Source organism: Thalassophryne amazonica, chromosome 13 (genome assembly GCF_902500255.1).
Source record: "Thalassophryne amazonica chromosome 13, fThaAma1.1, whole genome shotgun sequence".
Taxonomy (NCBI): domain Eukaryota; kingdom Metazoa; phylum Chordata; class Actinopteri; order Batrachoidiformes; family Batrachoididae; genus Thalassophryne; species Thalassophryne amazonica.
In genome coordinates, this window is record NC_047115.1 from 49,955,000 (window position 1) to 49,966,127 (window position 11,128).

General features: G+C 40.6%; 1 protein-coding gene across 6 annotated transcripts in view; it reads right to left on the bottom strand.

The window, feature by feature from the left end:
• Positions 1-7,756, bottom strand: part of map3k4 (mitogen-activated protein kinase kinase kinase 4) — a 48,087-nt gene extending 40,331 nt beyond the window's left edge. For 5 of the 6 annotated variants that reach the window (XM_034185667.1, XM_034185670.1, XM_034185669.1 and 2 more), the window contains exon 1: positions 7,654-7,756. In XM_034185667.1, coding sequence (XP_034041558.1) covers positions 7,654-7,688 — 35 coding nt within the window. In that variant the 5' untranslated portion in view covers positions 7,689-7,756. Of the gene's footprint in view, positions 1-7,383; positions 7,463-7,653 lie in introns of those variants that run through there. The other variant, XM_034185668.1, reaches the window with a different exon arrangement.
• Positions 7,757-11,128: the final 3,372 nt, after the last annotated feature.

Here is an 11,128-nt window from a genome sequence, read left to right on the forward strand (position 1 = left end):
TATGAGTGCATTATGGAAGCTAAGAAAGTTCCTTGTTCTTCTCTGACCAGGGAAAGCAGGACCTTGGTGCACTCTTTTCACTATGCAAGCACAGTATTGTGTGTAACAAAAAAGCAACTCACGGTAACAGCAGACTCATATGTCATATCACAGTGTTTTATCAAAAAAGACACCACATACACAATGGGACACTGCATCATGAAAATAGATAGTGGGACACTAGTCCTGCCAAGTACTGTAAAAAAAAAAAAAAGTCCCATAGTAGGAGTCTCAAGGGTGACATGACTGTGTGAATTTGTAAAAATTCCAAAGTGTGCATGGTGTCTCGGGACATAGATAATGCATGCAAACTTTAAAAGATCATTTATATGCATAAAAGAGCATGACTAAATTGCTCAGGAATGATGGCAGAACCAATGACGCCACTGCTACCGGTTGTTTGTGTCGTTGCCATGAGACGCTTCAGCTGCAGACTGTGACAGCTTGCAGGAAAGATTGCACAAATTCCTCTTCAAAACGCTTTGCAGGCTGCACAGAAAGTCACTTGGCGAAAAGAGGTTTGAGTTAGCCACTGCTGTGGTTTTGAAGCCATCTTTGCCCGAGTGCCACAAGTGAATTATCACTGCAGATGGCGTCTGGCTGCTCTCAACGGCTCATCTGATGGCTCATTTAGGGCTCAAATAAAGGCCAGTGGAATGCTCAAGCCCCCCCCCCCCACAGCAGAATCACTGAGTGCATAAAAAAAAAAAAAAAAAAATCAAGACTCTTTTCTGTATGCTGACTAAAGCAGTGATACCAAGGGCTACCAGAGTGAGGGGGGCCTGACCTCTGACACCCAACCATCCTCACTATTGTACCAGGAAGGGACATTCTATTGTATGGTTGCGACACGTGGCTCGTGAGGCCCACAGCAAAATAGCACACAGCTGGTTAGTGAGCACACTTTCTCACAATAGCCAAACTACAGGGGGATTTTTGGAGAGCGGAAAAAGCAGAGAAGCAGAATGAGATTGTATAAGAGCATGCTTCCATCTCATGAAGCCATGATGGCATAAGTGGCAGTCAGTAGGATAACTCTATATTTTGATTATTCCATTTAAGATGCTGTGTCTGCAAGTTATCAATTTCTACCTGGAGTTAATGACAGAATCAGTAATGCTCTCTTCATGCAAATGTGCATGAATTTCAACATCAGTGGAGTTCACCAGAGGCAGCAACATACACTCTGGTCATACACATGAATTTCAACAACAGCAAAATTCTCAAGAAGGTACAAGTACAACCCAAAATGCATGTCTGATCTGCTGTGAATCCATGAAGAAAAAAGAAAAAAAAAGAAAAAAGCATGTTCATTATACAAATGAACAATAGCATATCTGGCCCAACTCTATTCTGGAACAGTGAAACAACTGAAACTAGACCTCCCACTCTTTCTCGCATGCGACTGTGAAAAGCAAGCATGCACAACAGAATAGTTTTCCACTGGGAAAGCACATGTTTGAGCACAATGCATGAGAACCAGGAAGTGCACGTCTCTGCTGTGCTTTCTCTTGGATCTGACAAATTACTTAACTCTCCTCAGTCACGGAACACTTAGGGAATCCAGTGTACCAGTTGCACTGCAACAAGTCACATGATCTAAAAGGTATCAGAATGTAGACGGCGCTTGCAGACTGCATGCTACCGCATGGGGTAAATATTGTTTGGGGGTTCCACCTGAAGCCACTTTCACCATGTGCAGCTGTCTGCTCCACTTTTGACATGTAATATGAAACTATAAAAACTCATAACCAACATGTTCATCAGCCTCCAGTAATGTTTGAGCTCCTTGTGTTACAGGATCTTACAAACTAAAAGCATCTGATTTCATTTCATTTCAGTTCTTATCAAGATCCCATTGTAAAAGGAAAACAACAGATGACAGTGACAGAATTTGAGTTCTGTGTTAGTTTCTCAAAAAGCAGGTGTGGGCAGACACAGAATGCGGTCTGAAAATGCTAGAGGATGCTCCATCTGTATTCCACAGCCTGTGCTCCTGGCAAATACAGGCATTAATGAGTTTTGAGCGCCTCCCACCCCGGCTCCAGACAGCTATCCACTGTACGCAGTACACCACATCCTGAAATCACTGGAATGCCTGTGAGCCACAATGCCTTTAGACTGATTCTGAGAACAAGACATTACTGACAAAAGCTCACACCACTTAGGCTCAATCCCAACACTCTGCCTTCACGCTACCACTTTGCCATTTCCCTTCATTTTCCATCTTCAAGTGAATGCGCAAGATGAAGCAAAAGGGTGCAGTGATAGGGCGAAGGGAGAGTATTGGGACTGGGCATTAATCTTCATTTGCAAAAGCGCATAAGTCATCCGAGTAAAAAATTAAGACTGAAAACATAAAAATGAAGTGAAATTGCCATTGAAGGAATCTGTCAATCTATTAACTATTTTGATGGTGGCTTAGTGGTTAGCACTGTTGCCTCACAGCAAAAAGGTTGCCAGATCGCTCCCCACTTGGCCTTGTCTATCTATATGTGGCAGGGTGTACCCCACCTCTTGCCCAATGACTTTTGGGATAGGCTCCAGTTCCCTTGTGACTCTTAACTGGGGAAAAAGCAGGTACAGAAAATGAATGAAGAAATATATTCTCCATGTTACATCTTGGTCATTTCATTTTCATTTCATTTATTTATTTATACAGGAAAAGGTTAAAAAGCATAATTGCACATTACTCCAGGCCTGACTCAGTAATACTGTTTTACAGCAGGTTCCTGTTTTATACACAAACATTTCATTCAATCATTTGGACAACAGACCTAACATGTACAGCACACATTCATAAAGTGATCAGTCAAGTAGGTGATTAATGATTTTTTTTTTATCCTGTTATTCAATTCCACTTAGCACAGAAATGCAGGAGTAAAACTATGACACAGCATAACACTGACTGAATGTTTTAGTTGTTAAAAATATATTCATTATGACTACTGTTATGATTATTAGTAGTAGTAGCAGCAGCAGTAGTAGTAGTAGTGTGCAAAATGTCTTAGAAATGTTTTCAAAAGTGGAACTTTACTCTTTGGGGGGGGTTGCAATAAAATTTTATTTTTATTTGTGATGAAATCAGACATTTTATTGAAACAGGTGTTCCGACGAAGTAATATTGGCCCCACTCTCCAACAGGCAGAGTTTTGCGCGGAACAACCTGAGCACTCTGATGCACAAATACAGCATTTATTTTTTAAGTTTACACCCATGGGATGTCCATTATTTTGCATCAGTACTGCATTCAAACAGCAGACACTCTGCTGCTGATGATGTGTGATTAAAATAGAGGGTGTATTGCATATTTAATATGAAGTAGTGTGATAAACTGATTTAAAAAAATTTGTGCTCTGTGCTGAAACCTGCACACAAAATACTACTTGATATATGGTGTAACAACACTGACAGATTAATTCAATGGTTCTTTCACTTATTATTTTCTGACTTGTAAGTGGGTTCAGTGCTGGTTTGGATTAAAGATGTTGCAGTCAGGCCCACCCTAGCAACAACCTTCTTCGATTGATCAGATGAGTACCATGAACAATTTTGCAATGGCCATAGGGTTTGGCAGTATGACTTAAAATTAACAATAGGGTATTTTTCACTTTTTGGACTGTGACTGTATTATAGCACGGTATTACTAGTTTTGCACTATACAACCCCTTTAATAATTTTTTTTTTTTTTTTTTTTTTTTTTTTTTTAAGTTAAACCTTGACTGTTTTCACTTTTCAAATCTGCTCCTTCGAAGTTAAAATCTGGGTGATAAACTTAATAAATCAAAGATTATTACATTTTATATACTTAAAAGGCCCTGTGCTGTGTTAATTAGCAATTAAGACTTAAAGGAGTCAGCAGCGCAAAAACTCCTCTGGTTCAGTTTAACCATTTTTATGATATAAAATCAGACGCGCATTCGTATGGAGAGCTGGCAACATCAGACCACACTGCCTTACCTCAGACTGCACACACCATCCCTCCCTCCTCTCCCCGCACAAGGAAGGGGATGCCCCTTGTGCTGCCCTGAGAACACCATGACCCCCCAAGCTCCTGCCCTGTGCGACATGTCTGCCTCTTTGGCTGTGGCCTCAGATCAGATGAAACGACCCACCGAATTTAAGCATATTACCAAGCAGAGTAAAAGAAAGTAAATAACCAGGATTCCCTCATTAGCGGCGAGCAAAGAGCCGGTGTATGGAAGATTAATATACGCTGCTGTGAAAATTTGCTTTTAATGAGTTATGCTGATAAGAGAAGTATTTTAACAGGTGTTCCGATTCACCAGAACATGGGGAGAGAAATAATGGCACCACCTGTGTCTGCGGGTCTGCTGTGGATGGACTACGTTAGCATCCACAGATGTATCTATGCACTATATATATATACACACATACATATATATACATATATACACACACATACATATATATACATATATACATACACACACACACACGAGGTCTATTAGAAAAGTATTCGACCTTATTTTTTTCAAAAACCATATGGATTTGAATCACGTGTGATTGCGTCAGCCAAGCTTGAACCTTTGTGTGCATGCATGAGTTTTTTCATGCCTGTCGGTTGCGTCTTTCGCCTGTGGCCAGGCTTTGAGTGAGGAGTGGTCCACCCCTCTCGTCGTTTTTTTCATTGTTTAGGAATGGCTCAGAGACTGCCGCTTTGCTTGATCGAAATGTTTTCAGAAACTGTGAGGGACATCAAAGTGCACACCATTCGAGAAATTCAGATGGTTTTTGGTGAAACTTTTATGGGCTTCAAAGAGATTACAGCGTGTTACTGTCGCTTTAAGGATGGCCCAGAGCGACTGGTGGTGCGCCGCGCTCCAAAGCCGCCATCGACAGGCTGAGCGACCATTTCATTTCTAAACGGATGGCTGTATGGATCCATGACCATCGTGTGCAATTTCTCTGGTTATCACAAGAGCTGGACAGCAACCATTTTCCGGCAGATTTCACTTTTAACAAGAGATTTTGTCATGGAAAGCTGAGCGGAGGCTTCGCGCATCACGATGGATTCGCTACTGGAGCGAGACAAAACCACCTCCATTTTGGTCTCACAGGACGGCTTTGAGATGGCGTTCAGACAGCTGTCGGTGGTTTTTCCATTGAGTGATTATCCGAGAAATTGTGGATGTGCCTGGACATGCCAGAACATGTCCTGTGAGGCTTCATCACGGCGTTGCTTTGCGCCATGCGGCACCGCCGCGATGCGCGAAGCCTCCGCTCCTCTTTCCATGACAAAATCTCTTGTTAAAAGTGAAATCTGCCGGAAAATGGTTGATGTCCAGCTCTTGTGATAACCAGAGAAATTGCACGATGGTCACGGATCCATACAGCCATCCATTTAGAAATGAAATGGTCGCTCAGCCTGTCGATGGCAGCTTCGGAGCACGGCGCACCACCAGTCGCTCTGGGCCGTCCTTAAAGCGACAGTAACACTCCGTAATCTCTTTGAAGCCCATAAAATTTTCACCAAAAGCCATCTGAATTTCTCGAATGGTGTCCACTTTGATGTCCCTCACAGTTTCTGAAAAAATTTTGACCAAGCAAAGCGGCAGTCTCTGAGCCATTCCTAAACAATGAAATAAACGACGAGAGGGGTGGACCACTCCTCACTCAAAGCCTGCTCACAGGCGAATGACGTAACCGACAGGCGTGAAAAAACTCACGCATGCGCACGAAGGTTCAAGCTTGGCTGACGCAATCACACGTGATTCAAATCCATATGGTTTTTGAAAAAAATAATAAGGTCGGATACTTTTCTAATAGACCTTGTATATATATATATATATATATATATATATATATATATTCAATTCAAAAATAGTTGGTCAGCCTTTAGAGGGTTGGTCAGCCTTTAGAGGGCCTGTATGAGACCTCTTATCACAACACAATAAGGCTGGCAAAAAACATCTCTGACAAATATGTCCTCCTTCCATCTGGATGTCGATACAGTGTTCCACAGTTTAATAAGGTCAGACTGAAACATTCTTTTGTGCATCAGTTGATACTTAAACTAAATATGGAGCTTAATCCATAACATTATCAAGGCCGCAATGTGAGTAAATTTTTGTTGTATGGATTGTTGGTTTGTGAAATATGTGTATTATTTGTGTTGTAATGCACTACTGAATATGTAAGACAAATTTAGGATCTGATCTGACAATAAAGTATTATCTTATTCATATATGTTTTTAAATGGTCCAAAACTATCGTGGGGCACTATCACATGTGACATGGGTGTACTGCCCATTTTCTTTCACATCCTACTCAAGGACACTATGCAATTTGGCACACGGAGCTGCCTCAGTAGAGTTATTTTAAGTTTGAATGAAATTACACTGTGATTTCCGTTATAAAAGCTAAACTCGTGTTCCAGTTTTAAAGATAATATATGCCAAAATAACCATGTTTACATGCGTGTTATAAAACCATGCAAAGCATACAACTGTCATTTTGTTTGTTTCACCTTTCACCTAAAACTCTGTGCACATATTTTAAGTGTGTTGAAATCACATTCATTCTTGACAAGGACACGTTTCCAGCAGCACTGTCATCAACAGGTCAGCATTCTAATTTTTGCCTTTTTTGACACGGCAACAATGTTAGGCATCAGTGGCATTTTGTAGGGCAGCATTGCACAATCTGTTTTTGTCCAATGTAGGTTGATGAATTAAGGGGAAATTGCTAGGATTTGCTGCTAAAATTATCTACGACCGTGCTGTTCCAACGTGTCAATCCTTCTGCAAGGCATGTGAGAAAGAAGAGGCAACAGACATAACAGTAGATTCCACACAGGGTCTGTCGCCCTCTCAGGGGCAAACAGCAGCGATTTGATTAAGATGACGCGCACAAAAACAGTTACTGCACGCAGAAAAAGCCTGCAAGTTGGCAAAAAATGCATTGTATATTAACCGCATGCAACTTATTTACAGACCTAATCAAGAAGTTATGGATGCAAATAACATTTTGCATAAAATATAAAACGAACTACTCGCTTCATGATTCAGCAATAAAGTCCGAAACAACAAGAGCAGGAGCACCAAGTGAAGCTACACAAATAAGAGTGGAGCTAACTCAGCTAGTTAACTTTGGGGTTTGGTATTATGCTCAAATGCATGCACAGAAAATTACGCATAACCACCAAATTATTAGCAATTCCACATCACAAGGGCACAGCGTAAACTTATTCAGTTCCACCTCAGGCGGCGTATCTTTTAATGAACTTGCGTGCGAACAATAAACTGACTCAGCGACCGCTAACGTTAGCTAGCTTCGTCTCTGACAGGTTTTTAAGAGTTTTATAAATGTCGGCAGCGTTACCTTCTCATTTGGTGAACATTCTGACTTGGTTCTCAAGCAAAACGAGCCGATACCGACGTAAAAAAAAATAAAAAATACGCGGAAAAAAAGTGGCTCCAAAAAAAAAAAAAAAAAAAGTTTGCAAGTCCAGCCTTGCAAAAGCAGTGTGAACTGCGCGCGCCACTATTTGACAGGAAGCTCGTTTCTTGGAGATGCGTAAGCGCCCACCCGTAGAGGCCGCTGCGGCTCTCAATTTGGCAGCGGTTGAGAAGCTGTGTGTTCAGAGCATACCTGCTGCTGGGCTTCTTACGATCCGGAGGCTCCATAGCAAGGCACTGGCTTTTTGTTCCTAGTCGTGCATGGAGTAAACCATGTCGGAGCAATATCAGAAACAGTTTGCCACCTTTAAATATTGCAAGAATGGCGGTGATGTGTCTCTTTGGGTCACTTTCTAAGCGCCGGCACAATTGACTCTCGCTTGTGCGTATGCTGTCGCCATTTTTTCTACGCTCATTGAGGAGGAGTGCCACAGTTTTGCACGACTACGGCAAGCCGGGCAGGTCAACTCCCATTGCAAGCATAGTGTGGAGGTTATGTATGGGACACGGTTTGCGCCAATGGACCGCAAAAAAAAAAGAAAAAAAAATCAAGAAACCCGTCATTTGATTATCAGTAATAAGTAGCACTAGAGGTGGGCGATACTGGGAATTTGGTATTGATCCAATACCAAGTAAATACAGGCCCAGTATCGCCGATATCGATACCGATACCAATACTTTTCATATTTCTGCTTCATAGATCCAAAGGATCCAAAAGACCTAGGATAGAATTTCGCCATTGTACGTGACAACAAAATACTTTATTATCACAATCAACATTTTTGTTTAAAAACGTATCACTCAACACAACTTAAAACAAAATCTCCTGAGGTAGAGGGCTGACAAACCACAATACAACAAAAATTAACACACCACAACAAATACTGTAAACAGTTTCAAAACATTCTGTTTTTGAAGTCAAACAATACAATAAAATAATACAAAAAATAAGGAATTTTTTCCCTTCAGTGCACTTCTCTACACTGTTTCTTAAATAAAAGAGTGTTTAAAAAAAATAGAACTTAAAGCAAATTAAAACAATCTTCTGAGGTTAGAGAGCTGACAAAACCACAATAGAGAAAAACTATAAAAAGTTTTGAAACGGAATTTTGATGAAATTTGTGGAGTGGTTGGAAATGACAAGAGGAACAAGTGTTTAAATTTTAGTGGTGATCTGGATCACGATCCAGATCCCGATGCTAACGCGTTAGCATGTCTATGGCTTTTTCAATGTTAAAAGTTAGCATTAAGCAGTTGCAGCTGTCATCACGTTCGGGTGCATTTGTTTACAAATTGTAATATTTCTTAAATTTATTTTTGTTTATATATTAATAATCTAATGATTATTATATACAATTTTAGAGAAAGAGACAAAAGAAATAGATCCTACTGTGCCAAGGAGGGAATCTCTTTAGGGTCAGTGACCCTATGGCCTTGTTTAGAGAAGTGTTCATAAATGTTAAAAAATTCATATATTTGCAGTTTAGTTGAATAATAAATTTAATTTGTCGTCTTATTTGTTTTTGTCTATAAGCACATGCAATATCAATATCAGTGCTCAGATGACAGTAGCTTCTGGGAAAGGTGCAAGTTGCAATAAACTGTGATGCCAAGCACTAAGGATACATGCTATCCAGTCACAGCAGATAAACTTTTTTTACTACTGAGCAAACATCATTGTTAGACTTTGTTAAGTTCAATGATTCCACGGCGTGTAGATGTTATGGCGTCATTGACCCCATGGCCTTGGTGAGGTTTGCACTCTCTGAGTGCTTCAGTTCTTTTTTTTTCAGTCGAACAATACAAGAAAATAATACAAAGAATAGGAATTTCCTCCCTTCAGTGCACTTCTGGCTTTAAAACAAAATAAAAACATTAAGTGAAAATTAAATAAAGAAAGTATAAATAAAGAAAGAAAAAGCACTGCTCTTACAGACAGAGAGTAGGCTTTGATGATCTGCGTGCGCAGCAGTCAGTGCGTGCGGGAGAGAAAAAAGCTTGAGTATCGATCTTTACACACGAGGATCATTCAATATCAATACCAGCTAGATATTATCGATATTAGGATCGATCCGTCCCCTCTAAGTAGCACATTCTCAAAGGTTGAAATACTGAGACATAAATAAGACCTTAACATTGTCTTTACAATCTGTTATAGTAAATCATAATACAAGCTACAAGCGCTGATTAGGAATGCGGTTATTTATGTGACAAAAAAAATAAAAGTGAAAGGAATTGTAAAAGAAATGGTGGTGGTTGGAAAGATCTTTAACTAGACCTCAAAAATTGTATTTAGATGTTTCTTCTATGTCAAATATGAAGAAAGGTATGAGCATTTGAAGTTTCAGAAGATCTTGATAATTTACTTCATAAGAAAAAAACCTTCATAAGAAGGGAGTAAAATACATTTTTAGTCTTGACTTAAAAATGTCAATCTGAGTGCCTCACGGTTGTAAGGAGGCTGTTTCCATAGAGCGGGTAATGATAAGAGAAGGCTCTTTGACTCTCTAACTTCTTCTTCACCCTAGGAACACACAGTAGTCCAGCATCCAGTGCGTAGGGCTTCAGCAAATCGGCCAGGAAGAGGCACCAGTCCATAGAACAATTGTTATAGGTTAGCAGCAAGACCTTAAAATCTGCTCTTACAGAGACAGGAAGCCAGTGTCCAGAAGCCAGAATGGGTGTAATATGTTCAAACCTTCTGCATCCGTGTCAAAAGTCTGGCAGCAGCATTCTGAACCAGCTGGAGACCACTAATGCTGGACTACGGTAACCCTGAAAATAGGACATTACAATATCCAATCTAGAAGAAACCAAAGCATGAATCAGGGTCTCAGCGTCAGCCATAGACAGGATGGGGCAAATCCTCGCTATACTTCACAGATGGAAAAAGTAGTCCTGGTAATATCCCTAATATGGAGGTCAAAGGGCAATGTGGGATAGAAAATTACCCCAAGGTTCCTTACTTTGTCCCTATGATGTGTGACACATGAACTCAGGCTGAACACCAGCTGGTCAAATTGATGCAGATGTCTTGCTGGACCAAGAACCATAATTTCAGTTTTATTAGAGTTTAAAAGTAGGAAGTTACTAGACATCTAGCCTCTCACTGATGCAAGACAGTCCTTCAGAGATTTTGTGGGATTGAGATTTCCCGCAGTTATCGGCATGTACGACTATCATCAGCATAACAGTGAAAGGCAATCCCAAAAGTCTGCAGTATACGCCCAACAGGTGCTACATAAAGGGAGAAAAGCAGGGGGTCTAAAACGGATCCCTGTGGAACCTGTGACTAAGGCTGGAGGTAGTGTTATTATACAAAACACACTGAGAACAACTGGACAGGAATGATGTTAACCACGCAAGGGCACTTCCAGTAATCCCCAAAAGATTCTTCCGCCTATCAAGCAAAATATGATGATCCACGGTATCAAACGCAGCACGAAGAGCTAACAGCACCAAAACCGTAGTGGTGTCCGAGTCCATTGCTTGCAGAAGGTCATTTACTACTTTCGTGAGCACTGTCTCTGTGGAGTGATATTTTCTAAAAGCAGACTGCAATGGCTCAAAAACATATATCTATCATATTTTTAAAAAGCACATAGCGTTGTGTGTTGACCCACTGGCTGCTCTCCGCATTCTAGACAAAGTGAAAGGATGCACACTTT